At 38.4% G+C, this 27235-nt stretch overlaps 2 protein-coding genes across 3 annotated transcripts; both read left to right on the top strand.

The window, feature by feature from the left end:
- Positions 1-230: 230 nt before the first annotated feature.
- vps29 (VPS29, retromer complex component) lies at positions 231-7283 on the top strand. 2 transcript variants are annotated; one of them, XM_023353264.1, is made up of 5 exons: positions 256-332; positions 1942-1953; positions 3547-3738; positions 4929-5164; positions 6771-7283. In XM_023353264.1, exons 1-5 carry the CDS (start codon positions 330-332, stop codon positions 6886-6888), a joined length of 561 nt encoding a protein of 186 aa, XP_023209032.1. In that variant the 5' UTR covers positions 256-329; the 3' UTR covers positions 6889-7283. The 2 variants fall into 2 exon arrangements, with proteins under 2 accessions (XP_005811326.1, XP_023209032.1); XM_005811269.3 differs by lacking the exon at positions 1942-1953 and having other exon boundaries at positions 231-332.
- Positions 7284-12848: 5565 nt separating this feature from the next.
- On the top strand, positions 12849-23294 carry LOC102229793. The gene is made up of 11 exons (XM_023352295.1): positions 12849-13038; positions 15116-15449; positions 16891-16975; positions 17127-17228; positions 18261-18358; positions 18528-18638; positions 19676-19799; positions 19906-20049; positions 20213-20368; positions 20451-20572; positions 22176-23294. Exons 1-11 carry the CDS (start codon positions 12951-12953, stop codon positions 22318-22320), a joined length of 1509 nt encoding a protein of 502 aa, XP_023208063.1. The 5' UTR covers positions 12849-12950; the 3' UTR covers positions 22321-23294.
- Positions 23295-27235: the final 3941 nt, after the last annotated feature.

Below are 27235 nucleotides of genomic sequence, written 5' to 3'. Positions count from 1 at the left end.
AAGAAATTTTCTAGAAATAAAGGTTGAAGTAGAAAATTTTCTAATTTTTTTCCCCAGAAAAGTTTCGACATTTCCAGCTCAGACATTTCCACGTTTTTTTTTTTAAATAGAAAATTTCAGTGATTAATTTAAAAACGTCAGATTATTTAGGCGGAAATTAAAATTTTTAAATAAAAAAATATATATATTTTTTTAATGGTGCTGATGCCACCCACAATATGGCCGACACATCGCCTTCCTGGACGCTCTTGTTTCGTCTACCCCATTAGCTTCCGTTACGTTCGTAGGCGCTTCCTCAACTGGGCTAGCAGCAAACAGCAACAGACAAGATGGTGAGTCTGAAATGTCGAAAGGAGAACCATTTCCTGCATGTAGTGAGCCTTAAGTACGCTTGGCTTATTAGCAAAGTTGCTGTCGACATAAAGAAAGCGACGTTGCGTCCCAGCCTCGTATTGGGGTTTAGTCGTAGGCTTACTTCTACTTTAGCTCGACCAAAAGATGGATCGACGATCACATGACATCCTTGAGTTTTTAAGAAAAACACTCTTGACAGTTTCACTCACCTCTGTTGTAACAGGGTTTTTTTTTTTTTTTTTTGCACGGTTCTTTCTTAGTTCGCCATTCTTGTTCTTGGAGTATTTTGTTATGACAGCACGTTTTTTAAAAAATATATTTTATTCTTACCAATCAAATTAGCGCCACAGTGGCTAACCAGCTAAAGGTAGCGTCATCTTGTAAAACCTTTTCTTGTACTGCACTGATGAAATATGCTTCCTGGATCTCATCTCATGCTACACTTTGCTTATTAGTTCTTTTTAAGACTGGCAAAGTAGATCCATTTCCTAGGGAAGCTGCTGTCATTATGTCATTTATTCATCCCGTTCATTCATTCATTCATTCATTCATTCATTCATTCATTCATTCATTCATTTTTCCCGTATAATTTTTCAGGTTGATAAAGTTGTCAGTCTATATAAAGCTGGCCCAAGATTGTATGGAACTCTAAGCAAAACTTAGATTTGTGGCTCTGCTTATTGTGCGTTCAGTGTTATGGATTTTACAGAGCATGCTCAGATTACGTTGACTTTATTCCTTAATAAATAATAATATGTGGTGCATGACATAGTAAGCAGGAATCAATAAAAATATATACGTCAATAAAAGTATAGAATTGTTTTGTTTAGTACTTGATTTTAAAGGAAGAAATCTCAACTTTTTCTAAGTGCATCAAACGCCAGCGTGCACTTTAATGGTCTCTTGAGTTTAACAACAATCAGATAAAGCTGAGAGATAATCATGTAATTCCTTAATTTCAAAACTACCACCTTTAGCAGAGTTTATGTGTTACATGACAATTATACATGTAAAAGAATTAAAAGTCTTTTTATTTTTACTATTTATACATCTTCAAAGCAATTTGTAAAAGTTGTAAAATGTCACTACAAATATGAACTTTACATTGTCCATTTTGGGCTTCGGTTCCCTCATCAACAGCTTGAATCTCTTATGCGTTGGGCCGGCTCTAGGTTTAGGATATGAGTTGAAATGTCTCTGTATTGTTGTTCGTGCTAAATTACAGTGAAGCGGTCAGATTTGCTTTGGCACCTGATTTTGCACTGGCTGACACTCGGGTCCCTGCGCTGTTGTTTTCAGATTAGCATGATCACTAACCATCAACCATTAACAAATGTCTTGACCACTTTGTCTTTTTTTGTGTTGTTGTAATTTTCTTTATTTGTTTTTGAATGATTCATTAATTAATCAACTTAATCCATTCACTTTTTAATTTGTCCCAACTTCTTTCTGTTTGTATTTTTTTTCCACCCCAATCTCTGAACACATCCTGTGTCATGTACACATGCACCTCTTCCTCCTCCACCTCCTCCTCCTCCTCTTCCTCCCCTTTCACCTCTTTATACCTGTCTGTCTCCCACCAACCAGGCTGGTCACCGGGTAAGTGTTCTCGCTTTATGCTGCATCCTTGTTTTTCTGCTCACCCTTCTGCCTGGCACTAACAAGAAAATGGGATTGCAAATGTACGCAGGTCTGCCTGTTTTTTTCCCTTTTTAGCAGAACAAGCCGCTGTTATTTCAAGAGTTGCTATGAATTGAACTTATGCTGCTATATGCTTGATCTGTGTTGTTATCCCAAGTATAAGGATGTGGACAAATTAGTTGCCACTCCTGGTGAAGGTGTTTGAAAGGCCATATAAGTATAGATGACCCAGATCCGTTCCTAGATGGACAAGGACTCACATTTAGTTAACCGTCACACAAATTTGAATAATTTGGAATTGAGTTCCATAGAAAAATCCTCAACTGTGTGTGTGTGTGTGTTTTGTTTTCTAGAAAATAGTGATTCTAGAAAATTGAGTTTGTTGGTGCATTCCAAAATTTTCCTTTTCGCCTTCTGTTAGATGTTATGACTCATCCCTGTGACACATTTCTGGATTTTATTTTCTGTTAACCAAATAAACAGATTTTTAATGTAGATAAGTACACTTTTTTTTTTTTTTTAAACTCACATGAGCTCTAAACTAAGAAGAGACATTTTTACCCACTGCAGTGTTGCAGTTACAGTGGGATGTAGGGATTTTGTTAGTATTGAGGGATATTTTAGGATTGTTTACGTGTCGCCCAGTTAAAACCTTACCTGTACTTGGTAAATCTCTTGAGGTCTTTGCCAGATAATTGGTCCTGGAAGGCAGCGGCTAGAGGAGCCAGGGTCAAAGTGGACCCCCACCATCAAAAAACGTCTTGTAATTTTTTTCTGCGTTTGATATTTCATGAAGCTTCAAACTGTCATGCTCATATTGGATAGTTATGCACAGAGAAGCATAATAAATACTTGACATCTTCTTCGACATTGAACAATTATTGGTAGATGGAGACATCCTCTTTGGTCAAACCTCTAAAACAAACAAATAGAGATTTATGCTCAATGAAAATCTCAAGAGCTGCTTAATGCAGGTAAGATTTACATTTTAAAGCTTTTTAACCAAACCTCACGTAGAAGAAAATCCTGAACTATCCCTTCATAATGCAGTTTGCTCATGTACGCTTGTGTGTCACTTCCTGTGTTTCGTAACAGTAGACTTCTCTCCAGTCTGTCGCAGAGTGTCTGAAGTCCAGCTGTGCGTAATCGGTTCACTTTTTTGTTGTTGTTGTTGGTCTTTTTGAACTTTTGGCTTTTTAAAAACTCTTCATGAAATGACATTTAGAAGCCAGTTTGAATTCAGACACATTGTATGTTCAGAACTGTACTTACAAACGTTGCTGATTTGATTGGCTTGAGGGAGGTGTTAATCAGCTGTAATAGATTGCTGGGTGTTTCAGTACAAGAAACCAAAAAAAGGTTGCATTATTCTATTGTAAAAAAAATCTTAACAATAACTAATAAGGGTATAGAGAAGGGTTATTGTGGCTTTTATGTCCATTGTTTTCTGCTGCAGGTTGACCTACGGCACCCTGCAGGGCTCTGTCCTCGGACACCTTCCTTCATCCATGGGTGACTAACTGGTTTTTGTGTGTGTTTGTGCGACATTAGTTGGTTTTGGTGTTAGGTGACCTGCACATCCCCCACCGGTGCAACACGCTGCCAGCCAAGTTCAAGAAGCTGCTGGTCCCGGGGAAGATCCAGCACATTCTCTGCACAGGCAACCTTTGCACCAAGGAGAGCTACGACTACCTGAAAACTCTCGCTGGGGATGTCCACATTGTGCGGGGAGACTTTGACGAGGTCTGTACTCCTTATTAAGATCCACCGTAATCATTGCACCATTCAGTGGAAAAGTATTTAAGTTGAAAAATAAATGGCATTTAGAGAAAGAGGAACAATATTTCCAGTGGCGGTCACCGCTAGCTAAAACATTAGTTGCACTAACCTGAATCGCTTATCATAAATAGTTGTTCTACTATCACTAAAGTGCTACACCAACATTGCAATTAGTGGGAGCTAACAGTAAAATTTTATACCAATATAGTAATTTGTGAAAGGGTAAGCAAGGTGTGCTAAATGTTTTCAAAGTTATCAAAAAACGCTAAAGTGCTAAATGGAAAATTAGCTCTGCTATTAGCATATTAGTAGAAGTGTCCTCACCACTGAATATGTCAAATTGAGGTTCCCTGTGCCTGGCTAATGTCCACCCTTTGAAAGATATCATATACATATTCCTACATATCGGGATTTTATGATAGACCATAAAAGGAAATTCTTGCCTTTTTATTATTATTATTATTATTTTCATAAAATTCGATCCTGATCAAACTGGACTCAGAGGTTCTATAAAACATTAGTTTTTCAGACACACCAGAAGTTATCAATTTTATTTGGATCTGGGAAATTCTAAGCAATCACTGCACTTGGTTCAAAATCCGCCTTTCATAGTTTGCATCCGACAAACTTCTCTGTCCCTGCACTACAAGAGAATCCCCACAGCATTATGCTGCCACCACCATGTCTCACTGAGGATGTTGTGTTCAGGGTCATTTAAACTCTTCTCTTTATGTGATGTTTCCCCCTCAAACCTCTGATGCTTTAACAGCAAGACAGAATTTATACTGAAATTGAATTGCACCCAAATAAATACGATTTGCTATTAAGATGATCCCTAATTTAGGTGTACCAGAAACATTACATACCAGAGTAATGTTTTTATTAATTTATAGAAAAAAAACTTCTTTCCCCTCTACATTATGTGCCACTTAGTGTTAGTCTGTCTTACAACATTACAATAAAACATAGTGAGATTTGTTGTTAAAGAGTAGAAAAGCTAAAAAAGGGTAGGGATTTTTTTTGCCAGGCAGTGTACCAATCCACTAAACACCAGGAGCTCTTCACTCTACATTCAGGGTTTTCTCTCTGGTGAAAGCAGATCTCTCCAGCTAATGTGTTCACTAAAACCGAAACTCTCTCTGCCCTCCTCTCAGAACCTGAACTACCCCGAGCAGAAGGTGGTGACAGTGGGCCAGTTCAAGATCGGCCTCATCCACGGCCACCAGGTCATCCCCTGGGGCGACATGGCAAGCCTGGCGCTGCTCCAGAGGCAGCTGGATGTCGACATCCTCATCTCGGGACACACGCACAAGTTCGAGGCTTTCGAGAACGAAAACAAGTTTTACATCAACCCCGGCTCTGCTACCGGGGCCTACAACGCACTGGAAAGGTAGCTGTGACGAGAACCTGTGTCCGTTTTAAAGCAGGAAATATCGAAGTAAAGACTGGAAGTCCGATTTACTGCAGCACAGAACACAGTAGGCGTGTTTGAGCTTAACTTCCCGTGTAGCATTAAGAGACTATATTCAATTAGCAGTACTTAGGAAATGTATTTTTCCCCCAATTGTACATTGGAGGTGTCATTAGGCACTCTATTGGTAAAAAGGATTCGTAATATATTTCATCATAACATGTCATCTCAAGAAACTTTACAAAGAGTCCAATCATACAGAAAGTTTACAGGCCAATTACATCCATTCCATATTGATCCTACTTATTAAACAATACAGTCAAGCTCAGTTTATTATTAACATTGGTAAAAATAAAAAAAAAGTTTTCTATTGAAGGAAACTTGCAGCATTCACTCCTCCTGGACAAACATGTCCACTGAAGACAGAGCAACAACTCCGTTAGTGCGGGTACCATTCTAGAAGAGTTCACATACAGCAACAAAGAGTTGTGTAAATGCACATCTTAGAGGCGCTAGGCTAGCTTTAGCATGCTTTCTCTCTCCTTTGATATAACTTAATAGTTTGGCTTGTAACATGGTTTCTGTGCTGTTTCAGTTAAGCACGTGGGGATAGAATTTACAGGAAGAGTTATTGTCTTCCTTCATAAAACAAGTGTTGTTATTATTCACCTTTAGTTGCGCTGTCTAGGTCAGGTGAGCCCTCGCTAAGCGTGCTGTAACACTAAGGAGTGGATTGGATCTCGATTGACTTGGTGTGGAAAGTTTTCAGCCCATACTATGAAAATCTCTGGTTTAGAAAATACTTATTCTTATCCTTATTACTATAAAAAGGAAACCAAGTCAAAAATATTTCAGATTATGACTTTGACTTCAAAGGTGACTTTATATTTACATGTAAACTATGTAAAATCAACTTTTTTGAGCTTTACCTCATGTTATAATGTTATTCCCTCATCAAAAACGTGCCTGGAGTGTTGCCTTGATTCTTTCATGCATGTTTGAGGAATCCTTTAATCTCCTGTGGCAACCACTCAGCTGTGGAAAATGCCTGAGTGGACGTAGCCCCGCCTTCAAGGTTCAGCTCCTCCTCGGAGCTGCAGCTTCCTTCCTTCAGACTAGCCAGCAGCATTTAGCAAACACCTGGTGGAACTGAGCTGAGCTCGTTATAGGAGCTTCTTATCAGAGCAACGCTGGTAAAAACCCTGTTAAAGGGTTAATAGAGGAGCTGAAAGAGGAGTTTACGATAGAGCAGGAGTTTTTAAAGAGACAGGCTCTCAATTTCAAGGCGTTAAATTACAAAATAATAAAATATATGTGGCTTTTTTTTTTTTTTTAAACAACTGAAGATAACACAGTTACCCAATTGTGCTATAAAATTGCACTCTGTGCCTGAAAAACACATTAAACTGCCTCTTTAAATATTTAGATTTAGAAAATTGTGGTATTGGAAAATTTGATTCTGGGAAAGTCCAGAACGTTTGAATGGAAAACAATAGGAAACCCTGTATACCTGTTTTTTTCTTCAGTTCTTCAGTTAATCCTTTATTCTCTTGTAACCTTCTATATTTTGTGCTCTTTGTTCCAGAAACATTATCCCCTCCTTTGTACTAATGGACATCCAAGCGTCTACAGTGGTGACGTATGTTTATCAGCTGATCGGAGATGACGTTAAGGTGGAGAGAATTGAGTATAAGAAGTCCTAAAGGACATATGGGAGAAGGAGGAATGGCAGAAGAGTTAGGTTAATGAGGCTCAGCGTCATGTTTCATTCCTGTCCACCAGGGGGCAGCAGCTCCCTCAGTTCACCGCAGTGTTAATGCTGTAGCAAAACTGCTCATGAACTTAACTCTAAAATGCTTGTGTATAATATTTTTTATAAGTCAATCGCATTAACTTGTAAGCGAGCTTTCATTAGAGGATACATTAATGTCACATGTTTTGTTATGAAAAATGAATTTGGTGACTTTTTTTTGGTGATTTTTATTTTCACCCTTATTAAATCCTGTCCATGTGACCAACACACCTTTAGCTTTCTGTGACCTGCCTTATTCATTCACTTCCACAATAAAGATGGGATTTCCCTCCATGTGTTTCCCAAGCAGTGCTTTTGTTTGTAATTTGTCATCAAATCTTGTGTTTATCAGGGGGATGAAAAACATTATTTGTTTGTTTGAAGCTTTCTTTTCTGGGATTGAATGATTTAACACGTAAGGATTTTTAAATGTTAGATTAGGGTTCATTAGTGTATTGCTTTATTTCTCTGGAGACATATAAAAAGTATAAAATGCAGGTCTTACCCCTAGCAAGAAAAAAAAAAACTAGCATAGAAAACATACATACACTGAATAAACACAATAAACAAGCTAACAGAATGAACAAAATTTCTCTTAAGTCATCCAGTTCATTTTTATGCAACACTATACAAAAACAAACACATTTAGCAATAAAAGTAGTGGGAAGAAGACGAAACTAATTTACTCTCACTCCATGTTCACACACAAGGTCTCACAATAACAAATTAGACGATGAATTGTCACAGAAAATATTGTCATTTTGAGGAGATTTTCAATTAACATAATTACATGATACTACAAGTTTGTTCCATCAAAGACTAATAAACTTTAAGTACACAACACTCCAAAAATAAAACACACCAACCAACAAACAATAAATGAAATAGCAACAGAAAACCACACACAACCAAAATTATAAATACAATGGATTGTGAAGTCTCTGTAAATTAAATTGGCCTTCAAAAAAATATTAATCGGAATGGTAATTGATCTTATTTTATTTTATTTATGCAATTAATTGCTTATTGTGACAGGCTTTGCTGCAACTGTAAATTGAGATTTTGTAAATCGTGACTTTTTCCTACATTATGTCTCAAAAATCAGTTACATACCATGTAAGATATACAATATATTATGTGCTATGCGATGTAAACTACACTAACATTTTACAATACATTGTGATACTTGTACAACACAATATGCTGATATGTACACACATATGTACATACGTATATTCACAGTATACACATGTTTTGAATTTATTGTGGGTGTTTCAAAAATTCATATATGATCAGTATTGAATCTGCAAGCTCAAACACATGTATGCATTTACCAAAATTGTGACAATAAATGGAATTTACTGTTATGATTTAGGCATTTATTAAAAAAATCTAGTTGTATTTGGAGTTAAAGGGATTTCCAAACAGCTACAAATGCCGTTTATTGCTATTTAATTGTTAGTTATTTAAACCGCTACACTCTGTGCTATGAGGCTTAGCATACAGAGGCGGGTCTGCACCTGAGGTCACCGGGTCTATTGAAAGTGTGAGCTACTTCAACCATGGTTAGCAATACATACTAAACTGTTGAGTTTAAATATTTTTCATAAGAATTTTGCAATCCACTTAATTATATTTGTTGCAACTGATAAAGACAATTAAATTATGCTTCTGCACTGTTTTTTAGCCTTGAAAGGTTTTGGGGGCCTGGTGTTTCATGCAATGATTGGACAAGAGGTAGACTGTGGACAGGTCACCACTCCAAAGGGCAGCATAAAGAGGGAAAGTACCAACAATCTCACATACACATACACACACACATGTTTGCGTGGCTATCTTTGTGGGGACTTTACATTGACTTCCATTAATTTCTACAACCTAAACCTTACCCTTATCCTAACCAAAACTCATTTTACGCCTTAGTCCTAAATCTGACCCAAAAAAACAGTGTTTCCCCTTTGGGTACCAGGCTTCGGTTTCCAAAAGGAGCGGTGAGTCCCCACAACGTAGTATATGTCAGGAAAACGGTTCCCACAAGGTATTACAAACAAACACCCCCCCCCCCCCCCCCCCCCCACACACACACACACACAAGGGCTATTTAGAGAGACGAATGAACTTCATAATAACGTTTTCTTACTATGTTTTTGGATAGTAAGAGGAAGCCTGAGTAACTGCAGAGAGCCACAGGGAGAACATATGAGCTGCAGGCCAGGATTAGAACTGGTGGCAGCTGCCAGAAGCAGACACAGCTTAGCAGAGTCAGGTTTTGGCTTTTGTGGCAGCTGACACAGCGTCGCTTACACCTGCCACTAAGATCCACGGCTGCCACAACTGAGCTGTATAGCAGCTGCCAGCGGCTGCCACGATTTGAGCACGCTGTCTCTCTAATAGAAGTTGTTAGTGTTATATCTATTAAATACCTGAAGGGCAAATTCTTTTCCTTTTATGGAGATCTATCTTCTCAGTTTGTCTTATTAAAACATTTTTATTTAGAGAATCACAATATTGATGCCTTATTTGAACTTAAATGAGTATATTGGAACAAATTAAAATAAAGCATTAACTTATTGGTAATCTCATTGATCTGTTTTGATGATTGAGCTGAAGATACCAAAACTGCTACTTAATAGAAAATGTCTGATTGGTCAAAAATCAGGTGACTTCATCAGGGTTATGGTTGCCTTCTGTCTCTGAAATGAAACTTCAAAATGAAACAGTCGAAAGAATAAACCTTGAAGAAGAAGTTTTTCTAGAGCTCTTATTTTTTTCCAGGTCTATTTCCTGATTTTTTTTTTCTAGCAGTAGCTGGGAGGCTATGCTTACACGAAACTGTCTATGATTAAACCGCAAATATATAATGTTGAATATAAATGAAGCCCACCACATAGCATTCATGCTTCACCAACGTTTACCTCAAGCAGTCGAGTTGTAAAACAGGTTACCGCCTCAACACAAGTATTTCTGTTCTGGTGAAATTGAAGGGACTATTCCTCCCTCCCACAAGCAGTGCCGGAATATCCCTCGTTAATTTTACTCTTACAATCTCACCCAGCAGGGTGTTTTTGATCCAAAGAGATCATAAATGTTGCATGTAATCTTTGATTCACCTGCACAAGCTTGCCCTGACCCCAGGGAGAGGTTTTCAAAAAAACAAACAACGGATGAACAACGTGCTATTTTATTCCACGGGGGAAAGTTTATTACGCAATCAGGTACAAAATGCTGATCTTTCCATTTTAATGAGCTAACGTAAAAGGAGGTGCATGGAGTAAGCTGGAGCTTATCTTTGGGAAAACACCTGAAATTAATGATTGACTCAGAGAGACCGTGACCAAATCTGATTGGGTTTGAGGAGGGTGTGAACACTTTGAGCCTGATTAGAGCAGATTGGGTTTACTTATGGGCTGTGTGTGTGTGTGTGTGTGTGTGGGTGTGTGTGTGTGTGTGTGTGTGTGTATAATTTGTGGAGATATTGTTTTCATGTCTTAAGGCAAACAACTGAACAACTGACGATGTCCACCAGGACGAAAAAGAGACGGAGAATTTTATACAATGAAAACAAAATGTTCTGACACATGAATTCACCCTTATTAGTGTTTATTATTCAATTTATAGAAATCCAAGTTTGTAACGTTTTATTAATACACTCAGTTAGAAAACCTTTTTTTTCTCCTCCTAAAACCTTTTTTGGATGGGAAATATGAACGGAAATGAACCGATAATGTCACAGAAATGTTATCAATTTAGTCAGAAGATCAGATTTCTCCAAATCAAATTAGAATAAGAACCTGACCTGATTGGACAAAAAAATTGATGCCATTTTTGGATTCAGTGGATTCATAAAAAAAACCAAAACATAGATAAATTCCAAAAAAGATTTTTTTTTTGCAACCCAGTGCTCTCTCTGTCTCATACCGTAGAGTCATGGCATAGTGACAGTTACAGCAAACATGTAAATGTTTGTTTTTTAAAAATAAAATAAAATAAAAGTTACATACCACAGCTTTCAGTGCCACACCAAAAATATTAAAAACAGAAGAAAATTATATGGAAGCAAATGTTTTGTCACAGGGCTGGAAATAAACGCATAGAAGGATTCATCATGTTGTTTTCAAATTCACATTTCAGTTTGTAATAATAAAAAAAGTGCACAGAAGGGATTACATTCAAAGTTTACAGTTTCTGTCTCTTCTCTGTAATGTTTGACTAGGATAGGTGTAGGTTTTATCCTGTCTCTTTTACTCTGGTTTTGACTTAAGAACAGTCTGTCTAACTGTTCTTAAGACATGTATATTTAAAATCCACCTGATTTTAAATATGCATGTCTAATTAAAGATGATCACATACTCTGTTCAAACTCAGAGCAAACTGTGTGCACCACCTTGCAAACGCACACGGAAGAAACAGTTTACCATTTCATGTAAACTCATTAAAACCTGTCTTAGTGTAGCTGTTTGTACTGTAACCATAGTGATGATCAATTTTATTTTTTATGTGAGACGTTTGTACTTTCACTTTGCAGCCAGGATCTGTCCCAGCCCCGTTTCATTTTCAATCTCTGACATCAGACAGTTGCTCTCATTGGCTAATAAAAGCATCAGCCTGCAGGTGATTTTCAGGAAGCTCTTACATGAGTTTCAGTTTGTGAAAAAGTCCATTTTCTTCACTCTGCAAGGAAACAACAAAGCTGTGACTTTGTATTTTTACCTCTTTTTTTTTTTTTTTTTTTTTTTGCCGTTGAGGTTGTCGGTCTCCGTCATGTTCAAATAGAGCAGAGATTTTGGGTTGAGCCTGGATGCAAAGTAAACACAAGCACTGTGGAGGAGAGTGATTTATTTAACCTGCACAGACTGAGCAAATAAAAACTGGGATTAATCTCCAGATGAATCCTTAAATAAATGATAGATTTAAGGAATCAGTCCAGGTTTGACTGGTCAATTTATTGTGATTTTAATGCTTTTCTAAAGATAAAGTGGTGCTGTTGTAAAAACAATTAACAGCTCCTTTTTTTTCTATTTTCACAAATCTAATTCGAATGATCTGGTTTACTATTGATCCACCTGATTTTTAAATATACATATCCAACTAAAGATGACCAAGTTGAACCTAAGACTCATTAAAACTGTGGAATAGCCTTTACGTTTAGCACCAATAGGAAACTCAGAAGCACATTTCAACATGCCTGGCGATACATGTTGAGACATGCAACTCAAGCTGCACAGTATTCCTATTTTGTCTACAAGATCGTTGTAGACAAAAAGAGACGGAGAATTTTATACAACGAAAACAAAATGTTCTGACACATGTACTTACCCTTACTAGTGTTTATTATTCAATTGATAGAAATCCAAGTTTGTAACGTTGTATTAATACACTCTGTTAGAAAACTATTTTTTTTCCTCCTAAAACCTTTTTTGGATGGGAAATATGAACGGAAATGAACCGATAATGTCACAGAAATGTTATCAATTTAGTCAGAAGATCAGATTTCTCCAAATCAAATTAGAATAAGAACCTGACCTGATTGGAAAAAAAAAATTGATGTCATTTTTGGATTCAGTGGATTCATTTAAAAAAAAAAAAAAACATAGATAAATTCCAAAAATATATATATTTTTTGCAACCCAGTGCTCTCTCTGTCTCATACCGTAGAGTCATGGCATGGTGATGAAACGCCAAACCCAAAGTAGGGAAAGTGGGAAATAATCTTCGTGGGCACTTTACCAACAGCAGGCCCGGGATCTTATTCCACTCTGTAACAGCTTCAAAGGAGTAGAAAGCGAAAGTAACACGGTTGCTGTTGGGATCCGCAGTGGAAAAATCCCCGCCCACTCTGAGAGTTTATAGAGGCTGACAGAGGAGCCGCCTCGCAGCAACCCGGCGCACGAGCTCACAGGAAGTCATCCTGGGACTGAGACAGGGAAACCATTTAAACCTAAAAAAAAAAATATAAAATAAAATAAAATAAAAATGAAAAAGCTTTGGGACAAGATGTCGAAAAAGGTGCAAAGGATGGACAGCACCAAGCCGTTAATGGAGAACAACAACGACTATGACGGTGAGTGAGAACTATTATCATTATTCTTCATAACAACGCTGCACACAGTGAAAGATTGTCAAGTTAGGCTCCTTTAGGGTTTGATTGGAAGTAGACTTAAGAAGTGTACTTGTTAAGTGTACTTGTTACGTACTCTAAAATGCATTTAAGGAGAACAGCAAGAAAGACACACAGGCTTCAACTTTAAGTGTTCATTTGTCAGATTGAATATATCTCATATATTAGAGTTTTAAAGTCAATTGTGATGTATGCGTGATTGAACTGGGACATTTGTTGTGATTTGACGCTACGTAAATAAACCGAATTGAAGTGACTTGAAAAGGCAAAAATATATCATATCTTTATCCACGCACCATGCTGCTTAGCATATTGTGATGTAAAAAGAAGACGTTGCCAAATCTGTTCAAAACTACATGTATGTGTTTCATCTATATTCTGTAAAGAGACATGGCGATTGAAAGGTGCTTGAGTTGCAGCAATCTGCATAATCTTAAATTAACAGCTAATTTACAGAGAATCTGATTAGAATCTGATTAGATATTTTATGACTTTCTTGAATCCTTTGGTAATAACTTGGATCAAAATGATCTTATTGCGCAAATGTAGACATATATCACCCGCTTCGGATGTTATCATCCCATAGAATGGCGATTATCAGTACAAATATATGTGTCTTTTGCATTCCTTGTCGATTTTATACTTCTATCATGTTCGAAATAAACGAATAGTAATAAATTAGGGGTGCACCGATTTATCGGTGCCGATTTCCTTAATTTTGGGAGATCTGTGATCGACCGATGTTTACATATGAAGCCGATCTTATCCAAAGGGTCTCATCTAGCTTGGTAAATGTGTAAGAATCTACCACTGTCCTCCTTTACTCTCTGGTGAGAAAGGGTTCACTGACAGATTTATGTCTGCACATTTACAGTTAACAACAGTGACCCCACTGTTGACCAACTCAACAACGACAGATCAAAAGACCAGTCAGATCGGCCGGAAGGGTTTTCGGTGCGCCCAAACAGTAAATAAAATATTCCCCTCTCTTATCGTCTGAGAGAGCTGAAGAACTTGGCAGAAAGAGCGGGCGTGTTTTAACAAGCCCACAGTGTGTAAGGCACAACTTTTTGTCCTCGAAACGATTTGTTTCCTCTTTAGCTGAATCTCAGTTCCACTGTTGGCATATTTAAAAAAAACAACACACACACATTTAAAACCCTGATTAATGGACAAAAGTGCTATGCTAAAAGGTGAAAGTAAGAAGGATAAATGTTACATGTTGTGATGAAAAGGTTTCGAAATGACTTTTGAAAAAAAACAAAAAAACCCCCCGTAACATTCTATTAAATAGAGTAAACGCTTGACATCCACTGTGAAATGTGCAAACTGGAGGAGATAAAGGATTTATTATTCATGCTGAGTGGTGATGAAATTCCTATTGCATGATCAACAATAATTCTGCTTTCTCTGACTGAAGTGATAAGTAAACATTGAAAAAAGTGTTTTAAAACCTGCTAGGCTTGAGTGACTGGGGTACATTTGGAACCATTCCACGGAGAATGTTGTTTATAATACCATAATTAAGTCTAAAAGTATTCATGCCCCTGGTAGGTTTAGTTTTAAAATACGTCTTACTCAACCAAAACGTTAGTTTCTAGTTTCCAACAGGAATTGACACGGCGATCTCCCGAAACAGAAGATTACTGGCTTCATGTAAACACTCCCTAAAATTGCTGTCAAACTTTCGGCAGGTGTCTCCTGCTACATCTGATCATCTAAAGTTTTTGGGTTCAAAGATCCTGTAGGATTGTTGTTGTTTTTTTGTTTGTTTTTTTTTTTACTTTCCATCACATTACAGCCACAAAAGTTGATGTTTTCCACTGGAATTTTCAAATTCAAATTCACACAGAGCTGTGTTACTGTAACATGGCATGGGTGAAAGTTAATAGTTGTGATTATTTTCAGATGTTTCAACTGAGGCAAATTCAAAAAGACACAGAAAGAGAGGGAGAGAGAGAGAGAGATGTAGTGCTGACAATAATTGTCCATTTTTAAGAATCTTTTTCTGAACTTTCAGGTCCCGAACCTGATATCGGACTGCTCTCACAGGAGCTTCGTTCAGTGTGCTCTGATGACGCCTCAGACAGGGAGCAGGTGTCCTCCCGTCACGCTGAGAGCAGCGGTGATCGGCGTACGCAGAGATCCGAGCGTCTGAGCTTCCCAGAACCTCCGGCAGACCTGGGGAAACATCTGGATCAGCATCTGGAAGCTGTAGATGAAATAGTGCAAAATAATCACGCCACAACCGGAGCCGACTTCCTCTGTCAGATACGTGATCACGTTGACGCTCTGCTCCGGGACATCAGCACCACCAAGAGCTGGGCAATCCTGACGAGCTGGGTCTCACAGAGGTACGTATCCGTGCGCTCATGCACCGTTACGCTGTAAAAAATAACTGTGTCAAACAACCTGTGCCTCAAGATGAGCGGGGAAGGGAGTAAACAAATCTAGCAGTGATAAAGAAGAACCCAAATACAAAAGGACCAACTAACCCGGTGACATATAACACAAGTAAATAAACGGCAGCAACAGAGCAAAGGAGGCAGAAACAGGAAACAAAGCGTGACAAAGGCAGAACACAAACAAACTAATGATCAAAATGCAAATACCGAAAACTCAAACAACACTGGATCCTGACGCACGCTTTTCTCCTCAGGCAAAATATATGTCACCCAGCACAAAGAGTCTTTGTTTAAAACCATCTTTAATATAAAACCTTGTGCTTCAATTTATGCGTTGACAAGGGTTTCAAGTAAAAAAAAAAAAAAAAATCAGGAAACAACTTCCAAAAATTTACAAATCTACCTGTTGTTGAGAAAAAATACTTTCTAAAAATCTTTTCAACTTCTTATATTGTGTTGATTTTTTTTCTCCACTTTTTGTTTTGACAACAATGTGAACCATTTCTTATGTTCTTTTTTTTTTTTTTTGTCCCAGGACTCTTTTGAACACTAATAAGCGACCTAGCATGGCTCACACAGCTGACTGTCCCGTCATCTTTTACTTGCTCAAAAACAGAACTTAAACAAAATGTGGCCACAACGTTTGTGCAGAAAAAGGCAATATTTCACAGTTACAATGACTTCATGGAGATTCATGTTCATCTGTATGTTAATAAAACAAAGATCCGATCTAAAGATCAATGTTGTTCTTTAGAAATAACAGACTGGGGCTTAATTCAAACGTTCACTGTGACCTTACCAGCTGGGCGTCCATCTTCATACTATAGTTTTTCTATAGAACTAGGAAATTTTCCACAGTAAAAATAAATCCATGGCTAGCGGGGTTTCTCAAATCTGTACTACTGTTTCTAGCACACACCCTGGAGCATTTGTTCGCTATCAGGCGAATGGGAAAGATAGACAAACAAATTGAATCTGACAACAAATGCTACGTCAGTAGGAACTAACACACCGTATCTTGTTTATTTGATCATGCTGGTTATGTAAACCTGCGCGTTAACAAAACTATTTGCAGAAGTAACTGTAAGGTTTCCTTTCTACCTTTGTCTTTCCTGGTTCCGCCCAGATCAAATCGCGGGTTTATCGCGCAGGACTTCAAAGGCTGCATGCGAATGCAAAAAGGTGTGTCGACTCGGCTCGGGTTTACGCGCCCGCACGAGATCCTGACCTGATAGTTGTGAAATCACTCAGTATAGCAAGGATTACGTGAACATATAGACACTTTCAATAAATGATTTGTGAATCACTGTTGTATTTTTATTCAAATGTATTTCCGAAGCTTTTTTAGATATACACATGTTGCAGCCCAGTTGTTTTGGTTCTTTCGTAGGAAGGATCAACTGGATCACTCCGACCTTGGTCTGCTGGATGAATGGGAATCAAAAGCAGAGGACAAACTGCTGGAGATAGTAAAGGTAGGAATCAATCAGCGAAATGTTACTTGCACACACACACGCATACACACGCACAAAATGGTCCTTACACTGTATCAAAACCTCATAATCACCAGAGTGGAAGTGGTAGCTTCTATTAGTCACTTAGTTTCATGATTGTGTACGTCTGCAGGTGGAAGTCAGAGATTCCCTGGGAAAAATCCTGGATGCTGATCGAACACAAATGGATTACAGTGAGGAGACCTACGCTCAACTTTATGTGGACGTTATTCAGGTAAGACAAGCCTGTGTATTTATGTGACATAACTGTCGCAATGCTTGTCTTTCGGTAGCATGATTACTGTACCTTCTAAAACTATTCATGCTCCAATTGACTTTTTCCAATTTATCTTACATTATTACCACAAACCTTAATTTTATTCTACAGGCCAGTTTTGTGATTCATGAATTTATAAGGCTTATGACGGTTTCGTATTGTGTAGATTTGTGATGCCGTTTGTTCCTGAGCCGGTATGATGTGTCTGGGCGGCTTTTAAGGACTTTCTCATTTTTGTATGCCAAATGAAAGAGCTGTGCTTTTTCAGGACAAAGTGGGGGGTTTGTTCCCAGCGCTGTCCCTCATCACGATCCTGTTTGTGGTGTTCATGGACCAGATCTCAAAGCCTGGTTGCGGAGAGGATTTAGGAACTGTGGCTGTGTGTGTTTTAGGAACCTGTGAGGAGGGAGCTGGCCTCTGTCTCAAGTAGAGCAGTTTCTAAGTCTTTAGGTTTTAAGGAAGGCTGTTGACTTGCTAGTCAAATCAACAGCTTTCCATCCTGACTCATGACAAATAGTTAATGATAGGATGATATAATTGCAAATAGTCAAAATGAGCTTCCTTCATACTCCTGGGAGCATGCTGTGATCCCCCAAAATGAGCTGGAGGGTGTTACTAGGGAGAGAGATGTCTGGAGATGTTACCCTGGCGACCCAATCTCAGTTAAGAGGAGGATACTGGACGGATGTATGGTTGGTAGGTAGGTAGGTAGGTAGGTAGGTAGGTAGGTAGGTAGGTAGGTAGGTAGGTAGGTAGGTAGGTAGGTAGGTAGGTAGGTAGATTCTATGATTGCACCATAACAAATGATTGGAGGGTAAGAATTCAAGCCCTGTCACGATTAATTTTGCTGTATAATAAATTGTCCTAGAAGTCATTGCGATAAACCCTAGTGAATACTTTTTCGAGGTACTAAGTAAATGACATTTATCATTTATGTGACATTTATCTTTCAAATAATGGGGCTTTCTTTTTCTTCTCTCTCTCTTTCAGTGTGTTAATGCAATGCCCAAACTAGTACAGGAGAAGAGATTACTGAGTACCGAGGTGAAGAAGGTTTGCTTTCAAGAGCTGCAGAGTTTTGTGGAAAGGTGAGACGGTTTTGAATTATAAAACAGATTGTTAATTTAATGGCATCTAGAAATAAAACAGTTTGCCTCAGAAACCATATCCTCTGAGTTTACACTGAAATCAGAATGGCGTTATTATCATTTGAAAAGCGAGTGAATTGTCAATGCTGCATAATTTTCTTTGTTGTAGGTACGTCTCGGAGCAAGACGAGGTACTGCGTAAAAAAGCTGAAGCACGGAGGGAAAACCCAGAAACCATCTGGGTTTTCCTGAAGACTCTGAAAACGTGTAAAGAGCTAAGGTGGGTGTTTCAGGACTTGTTTTTTTTTTTTTTACTGTTTGACTATAGATCAAACTAAACTTTTTTTTTTTCCTGTTGTATGACAGCCAAGATTACTGAAATGTATTTCCATTTATAAAATTCCAAAAATAACACTCTGCCTCTAAACAATTTGGAATGAGGTTACGGCTTCACAAGCTTCGTAAGGTTAATTCACAATATTTAAGTTGAATGAAGGCCCATTTGTACTCAAAACGTGTACTCCAATAGGTTTTATTCAATATAAAGCTTATTAAATACAGTAGCTAGTACATATACATGGTGGGGCAGGGTAAAGTTCTCACAGTGACAAAATAAAAGAATTCCTGTTTCTTTTTGTTGCTGTGTTTGACCTGCAAACGTCTCAGCAGCTTTAGCAGATAGAAACTAACATCAGAATAAGAAAACTTGTTGCTCAAACAAGACTTCTCATTTGAACATAAACAGTAGCTGTGTGTCTGCTGCACTTTTGGTTGAAACATGTGGGTTCTTCTTTTAGAGAAGTTGCCCACAGTGGTTAGTGTAACCAGACACTTTACTCCAGTGAGAATAGAGATACTTTCATAAGAATATTCCTCAAGCAAAACTAAAAAGTACACGAATTTCTGATGCACTGGACAAAATCATCTCAAGACATAAGAGAGGAAAAGTTAAAGCTCAGGCACAAATCTGTCTTCCAAATGAACACTGACCCTCAGCATACTGCTATATTAGTGGCAAAGTGGCCAAAGGACAATTGGAAAAGCCCAGATCTCAATTCTAACAGAATTTCAGACTTGGAAAGTGTGGAAAAAAAAAATCTTTAAGACTTTTTTCCTCCCCCAATTGTTCTGGTATTCAGCAATTACAAATGAGTTTAGTTATTCTAACTGAGGCTAATAAAATGACGAGCTTGATGCGATTTTAATGTTAGAGAGTGAAAAAATTAAAAAAATGAATGAATTAGTCGAAGTGCACTGGTCTGTGTATGAAAAGGGGGATGCCCTGATTTTGACATGATTTATTTTGCTTGGTTCCAGGCAGCACATCCAGGCTGAAGGAAGCGCTAAAGCAGGCTCTGTTGACGAAACGAAGAAAACACTTGAAAAGTTGGAGGCTCTAACTCTGGAGCTTATAAAGGAAATTGCAACTGAACTTGCTGAGGTACCTGTTTGCAGTGACCACATTTATTCTACACAAAAACGAAATGGGAGCACGGAAAACATTCTGTAAGTATTTTACATTTAAAACACATTTTTCTGCCCTGTAGAGCTGCCTGACGGATTACTTCAGACCGGCCAGCAGGCCATGTGGGAGCTTTTCACTCCGCCAACGTGGTGAAAGACACTGTGAGCTGTTTGACTCTTTGCGGAAACGTTTTCCCAAGCTGCCTTACGCTTCGGATGAACAAACGGTGCGCCATCTTTTTTGTCAAGTTCCTCCTGACGAAAAAAGTATATTGTTGCTACTTGCTTATTGTTGATGTCATTTAGACTAAGAAAATAATCAGTTTTCAATAGATTTGTGTCTGGATGTTTGGTAAAAGATCTGACTGTTTCTCCCTGTCTGCCCCCCAGATTGTGATGAATGAGGTTTATAAGGTCGTTGCTCACTCTTACCTCAAACATCTCCTCCAAAAAAGTCAGCGAAAACTGAAAAAGCAGTGGAGTTCTGATGTTGGTAAAGCAGTCAAGGAGGATGCCGAGGAGCTTCACGACACCATCTCAGATCTGGTGAGTCCACACATTTCAGGACCAGCCACTGCAGACAGTCTCAGTCTGATCATACATTACTGACATGTACAATTTGTTCCAGGCTCCTGGCGTCCAGCAGTGGAATCGCCTGCTACTGGTGATCCAAGAGGTGTCGGACTCCAAAGACCTCGACTCACTCAAGCTCACCATCGCATTGAAACAGAAAGACATTAAGAAGCAGAGGTAAACCGGTTTCTGACTGCGCTAGTCTAGCGTTCAATATTCGATTAGTTGTTCTTTTTTTTTCCCCTTTTATTTTCAATATATGTAAACAGTAGGAAAAAAATGAAATGCTAATAATCTTGGCGTTTACGGGAGCTCTGGTTCCCAGTTCAGAAACACTGGCTGATTGTTAGGTAATACAGTTTATCTCAGTCTGAAACCTTTTCAGTACCGGTCCTTCATTCATCCGTCTTTAACGGGACATACTGTGGTAAATTTACTTTTTGCAAAATATTGTACTGCCCTTTGGATTCCATTACTAGCTCTATAAACAGCCCAAGCACAAACAAACCCCCCCCCATTCATTATAAGGCAAAAATTCATTATTTTTTACTAGTCCAACCTACAGTTAAACCTCTGACTCGCTCTTTGACATATCGACTTGAGTGAAAGCTCATCTCACCTCCAACTAAATCTCTACAGCTGAACTGCTTGTCTTTCCAGCCATTCCTACTGTACTGTACAATATAATATCTGCATTAACCCTCTATGGCATGGCGTTGCCCTCAGGCAACAAACCACATAGCTGTACCTCACATTGCTCCTTTATTTTATTTTTTGGGGGGCATGATTTTTGACATATTTTTGTCCAAAAAATAGTTCTTTTATGAATATAGTTTTTGTTTGATTTGTATTTCATTTCTCATAATCAGTGTAGACAATCTTGGTGTTCTAGACCAATGTTACCCTGAGGCAACAAACCCAAATCTGGTTCCAGGAGGTGTCAGAGTCCGATTTTATGATTGACATGTAATTAGGGACCACCAAGCTCCCAAAGAATGCAGGAAAATATTTCTTCCCCACAAAAATAAAAAGTCATGCCATAGAGGGCTAAAACTGAATCCCGGGCGTGCCGTGGTGGCGTAGTGGTTAGCGCGGCCCATATTTGGAGGCCTTGAGTCCTCGACGCGGCCGTCGCGGGTTCGACTCCCGGACCCGACGACATTTGCCGCATGTCTTCCCCCCTCTCCTTCCTCGTTTCCTGTCAGCCTGCTGTCATATAAGGGACACTAGAGCCCACAAAAGACCCCCTGGAGGGGTAACAAATAAATAAATAAATAAATAAAATTAAAAAAAATGAGAAAACTGAATCCCTCTCTCATGCTCAATCAAAGATAGACAGAAACTTGGAAATCATGACTGATGATCACTTGAGCTTTAAAGACGGTGTCTCTAGCTGCGTTCTCATTGACCGTATAATTGTGCAACTTGACATTTCGGAAATACATTTGTTTATTGGAAACACACCAGTTTGGAAAAACTGATAAAAAAATTTTCATGAACACTACTTTCGCATCACACGGGTCACATGATCAACAACTGGATGTTGCCACTGACGTAAAGCAAAAGGAAGAAGACGACAGGAGAATCACGGCGCTGCCTGTTTTTTTTTAAATGATTTTTCTCATGAACAAACTTATTCACGTGTGATCTTAGTTCGGTGGAAACGCCTCAATAGTTTTTGTCGACACTGGCGGAATATCGACAACGTTTTGAGCACATTTGTAATGGAAAAGCAGCTTCTATGTCACTGATGACCTGGATTTACTTTTACTGTCCACAGTGAGGACCTGGAGCTCATACCCAAACTGCTGCAGTGGAAGGGTCTCCCGAAACGGCATGTCGGAGAAGTTCTGGATGCTTTACCTGACAGTCCACCCAAAACCAAGTCTAAACCCTTATTTTGCTGCTGCTACTGCTGCTCCTGAACTGCAAGCAACCGCACAAGCCTGACATATGTAAAGTTCGTAAATGTATTGATAAAACACATTCCATTAAGACCAAGCCACGTCTACTGTAAAACTCCTTCATTCAGGTGTAAATTTTTCAGACAAAAAAGAAGAAAAAAAAAAGTCCACTTTGTAAAAATGCAAACTTTCAAGGGACTGCTTCCTGCACCTTTATCATAACTGAGCCATGCATTCTCAGGTTGTGTTTTTGTTTTTGTCTGACTCAGTATTCTTCAACTTGTGTGTGTGGACTCTGTCTGATCTGCAGGTTCTTCCTTCAGGTATCGGCATTCTTTGTTTTGTTGTCTCTTTTGTTGCAGTGAGTTTTTCCCGCCCGCTTTGTTTTGTGCTTGTCTTTACATGTTCTGCTTCAGAAAGGGTTTCAGAAACGGCAACAAGCCTTTTAATGTAAGTAGTTTACTGCTAAATTGCCCTGGTTTCGTTACATTTGGTCTGTGATGATTCATATGAACTGAGGTACCAAGGAATTTCTACAATATTCAGAAGACGTTAACAATAATAAAGTACAGGCAAACTCCTTCCCTTACTGATCACATCTTTGTTTTTTTTTACTGTTTTAGATAGCTTTTATATGCCATATTTGTATAGTAATATTTTTATAATTTTATTTATGAAAGATAATCTTTTTTTTTTAACAATCTTTTATTCTGCGTGGTTCTTGAATTTCCTGAATTTACTTGTAAATTTCTGTAATGAGGCTCCTGCAAAACAAGACGGAATAAATCAGCCGTAATTTCCAGGTGCTAAATAAAAACATGGACAGATTTATACTGTATTGAATTGTAAATGTTCTTATTTTGCATTTCTCATTTTCTTTGCCTCAGTGTCAATAAAGTAAGGTACTGTTTTAAAGGATATTGTTTCTCTTATCATGTTTGCAGAGTATCAGGGAGGAATTTTTTTTGTACTGACCAAATGTCAATAAAATGAATTCAAAATGATCCGTGTGTGGCGTATTCGTTGTGCTATCAGAAAGACCGCCAGAGGGCGCTCTTCCCCTACAGGAGACCTGCTCCATGAATCTTTTCCTTTGGGAAATGTTCTCAGAGACAAGTAAAAACTACATCACTTCCTGGAAGCAGCGTTGCAACAGATGTTAAAATCCCTAACAAGATTCATGTCACTAATATCCATCCATAACAAGAAACTCCTCTCTGTACGACTTCATAGTTGCTCAATATATTAATTACTTTGAAACTCATGCGTTGTGTGTGTGTTTTCTTTCTTTTAGCTTCACTAGTTTAATGCCTCACATGGATAACATCGAGGAAGCGTTGATCAGTCAAAGACATCTGAACTTAAATACATTCAGCCAGTGAAAAGTGCATGCTAAGATAATAAAAATATCCTGAACAAGATTGTAAGGATTGAACATTTTAGTTAATTTGCAACTTTAATTTAAGAAACTATGTTGGGCAGCTTGGGGAATGTGAAGTCATTTTCTACATGAATGCTTCAGTTTAAGGTTCGTGATTGTTTGTTTCTGCACACCCACAACAAATTCTGCAGAGTTAAATCAACACTATTTGGTTTAGTGTTGAGGCTATTTGGTCCGGTTCAGAATTGGCATTAGTAGTTATTAGTAGTTATAACGTGTTAAAATTACTCAATTTCTTGTTGAAATAACTGAAAAGATTTAAATTAACATCAATTCTGATAAGGACCAAATATACTCGGCATAGTGTTGATTTAACTTGCTCTGATGTCCCACCGTGGCATTTCAATCAAAGTGAGTTCTGGACTTTGACTGGGCATTTGTAACAACCTGATTGATTTTGTGTGGGGTTTTTTTTGCAGCAGTTCTGTTATGGAGTTGTCCTGTTGTACGGACCAATTTGGGCCCAGCTTCAGCTGCTGAACATATTATCCCCATGGTTGACTCTTGAACACTTGGTGAGCTCAAGCTTTACAATGTATTGAGATAATTGAGCAGCAAAACCACAAATCATTATCCCTCCACTGCCTGGCAGTAGGTAAGGGATGTGTGTGCTGACAACCTGGATGCTCTGGTAAGTCTTATGAAAGACAAAGCTTGAAAGCTCAGCCTTTATTCAGACAGCGAGAAGGCCTTCCATGTGGGCCCAGTAAAGCCTGTGGAGTTTCCAGTGTGATTAAACCAATGAATCAACTTACTGGCAAAAGGGAGTTTCCTTTAGCTGCTTAACGAGCTTATCCTTCCCTCCTGCTTTCCCTTCATAAAAAGCTTGTTCTTGTGTATGTAACTCCCCCCCCTCTCTTCCTGAGCACTTCCTCCCACATCAAGAAGGTGACAGACAGTGCGACATGTTGACAGTAATCTCCTGCAATACCCTCTCTACACTCATATCCTTCCCAGATCCTCTGGAACGGCCCGCAGGCGTTGATTATTCTTGGCTTGAAACACCTCAGTGAGGTGAGTGGTCACTGAAATCCCCATTACAAAGAGTCAATGACTTCCCTGAATAGTTTAGCCGATTTCACCTTCTTTTGTCCAACACTTTCATGGGAAACCTGGAAGTCTGATGCGTTATTGTTGTTTGATGAGCTAGCAGCTTGCAGTTTGACTCTTGATTTTGCTGTTTGATTGTTCTGCTGCTCTGATCAGCAGAGAAGTCCTTAATGTTGGCTCGACGAGACGTGTTTTCGTTACAAATGTGTGCAAATCTTTGTCTTTATTCTGCAAATGTAGAAAAACCCCCCACAATTGCTACTGCTGCATTTTTATTAAATAAGAAATTAAATTTAAAACAGTGTGTAAGCTTGTTCACATGCTAAGTCATTAAAAATGATGGCAACAACGGATGTAACTATAATACATCTATTTCGGTACGACTGAAAAAACACATCAGCCTAGTGCTTTTATTGACAAAAACGTGAGTTTTTTCAAAAATGTATTTTCTTACTCATAATTTATAAATATGAGAAGCCATATAATTGCACAAACTGATATTGTGAAAATGAATTCACTCAATGAAAACAAGGCAATTTTGAAGAGACTCATACTTTTTGGATAAAAGGTTTTCGCACTAGGATGAGGTGGTTTTTCAGTCGTTTCAACGTAGATTTATTTCTCAAAACTGCAACGGAAACACTTTGTTCACATCATACGACTCACATGATCCACAGCTGGATGTCACTGCTGGCGAAAATAATGTTTCCACCTTTCAGAAATCAAAATAAGGGACGTCCACCAAAATTGTGCTTGAATCAGAGAAGCATACCTTCAACACGTTTATACTTAAATTAAACATTTTCTTAACAGCGCCATATCTGATCTTTCTCCAAAATAATCATTGCGTCCATGTTATTTTCTTTGTCATTATAGACAATATCATTTCTGTAATAAACAGTTTTAGATCCTTTAATGCAAAGGTACGGCTTGTGTCACACACTTAGGTCTCAGAATAACCCCCATTTGTTACCCCATATGCTACTCCTTAAACAATATACAATATATTTGTTTTTTTTTTTTATCTGTACACCCACAGCCAAATAGTAACGCTGCAGGCGGCCATTTTTTCTTCTTCCAGTTCTCAGGTTTATGACCAATCTGTTTGATGTTAGAAAGTCAACAGAATGCGACTCTCCCATGTGACGCTGTATGGAAACTTTCCAGACACAGATGTTTGTGATTGCATTCCCATCGTTCACTTGAGAAAGGCAGGGCCAAATCTTTACACCACTCCATATGTGCTGTAATTCCTTTGAGTAAATGAGGAATTTTGCATTTTGCTCAATGTTTAATAAAAGTTACACAATGCAGCGTTAAGTGGAGGGCTTTGAAAGAAGAAAATGTTGTAAATGCCTGGGTTAGCGTCTGCATGCATGAGTTTTCAGCTAGCTGAAGAATTGGTTTATAGAGTTTTTGACAACAATGTTTGTGAGTGAGGCATTATTTACATGTGGCATTTATGATTAAAGGTTTTTGCACTTGTTATTACTTAGTCATTGACTTATTTTTTCCATTTCCTCCTAACGGCGGTGTTGTGTTGGCCTTTGGTCACAGTTTCCTTTTTTGTGATGAAAGTTGTGTTTGTGGTGTTGATGGCAACGGCTGCATGTCTGACTGGTGTGTCTCAAGCATCTATTTGGATATTAACACATGATGTAATAGTCAATAAAATCAGGTTTCCCATTAACACTGAACTATTCTGGTTGTGTTGTGTTGCTGCTCACAAAGGAAGTCCTTGGAACGTATTCTACTCTGATTCTAAGAAAACGTTTCACTTGAAAACAAGAAACTGTTCAAGCAGAACATCCCCAAGAAAAAAATCAAAAGAGTGGATCTTGATCAATCATTTCCAGTTTCTATTGTGCTTAATGGTTTTAGTTTGTCAAATTGTGCCCCTGGTTGGATCATTTTGGTACTCTTTTTTATAGGGTGAGTAAATGAGCAGAAACAATTTATTTGGTTTTCGTTTTCTATGGTTTTATTTACGACCACGGCACAATGTTAAACATCTTTCACTGTATGAAAGCAGGTCATCTCATCATCGGATTCTAGAGTTGAGCCGCTCGTGGCGGAAGCATGGTGGAGGATCTGTGTTTTGTTTTCATTTTGTAAACTTTCGTTCATAACTTAGTTAGTTGCGTCGTTGCATTTTTGAACCGTTCCATATGGTTTTGGAGGCTGTGCGGCTGGGAGGATATTTGCTCTCTCTCATTCTTTTTACTTTTGGATAATTATGATGTGTAGCCACGGAAACAAGGTGTGTTTTTACAACTGGGCGCAGCCAATTAGCATCTCAAAAGCTCGAATAATACCTGAACTGTGACCCCCAAATCCCAGAGAAGTTTAATGGGAATCTTCACGGACGCAGAGCAGGAACTGGAAAGTACTAACCATCTTTCATTAATCATTATGGACATGGATCAAATCCCCTACTCCAGCATC

Source organism: Xiphophorus maculatus, chromosome 19, assembly GCF_002775205.1.
Source record: "Xiphophorus maculatus strain JP 163 A chromosome 19, X_maculatus-5.0-male, whole genome shotgun sequence".
Taxonomy (NCBI): Eukaryota; Metazoa; Chordata; class Actinopteri; order Cyprinodontiformes; family Poeciliidae; genus Xiphophorus; species Xiphophorus maculatus.
The sequence above is the reverse complement of the archived record's forward strand: the minus strand, read 5'-3'. Positions and strand labels throughout refer to the sequence as shown.

Bases quoted from the DNA above. Each gene is read 5' to 3' on its own strand.
- vps29 (XM_023353264.1), top strand. The intron at 3,739-4,928 runs GTCTGTACTCCT...CCCTCCTCTCAG, and splicing joins TGCGGGGAGACTTTGACGAG to AACCTGAACTACCCCGAGCA. The intron at 5,165-6,770 runs GTAGCTGTGACG...TCTTTGTTCCAG, and splicing joins GCCTACAACGCACTGGAAAG to AAACATTATCCCCTCCTTTG.
- LOC102229793 (XM_023352295.1), top strand. From the start codon at position 12,951: ATGAAAAAGCTTTGGGACAAGATGTCGAAAAAGGTGCAAAGGATGGAC. The intron at 13,039-15,115 runs GTGAGTGAGAAC...CTGAACTTTCAG, and splicing joins GAACAACAACGACTATGACG to GTCCCGAACCTGATATCGGA. The intron at 18,639-19,675 runs GTGGGTGTTTCA...GCTTGGTTCCAG, and splicing joins AAAACGTGTAAAGAGCTAAG to GCAGCACATCCAGGCTGAAG.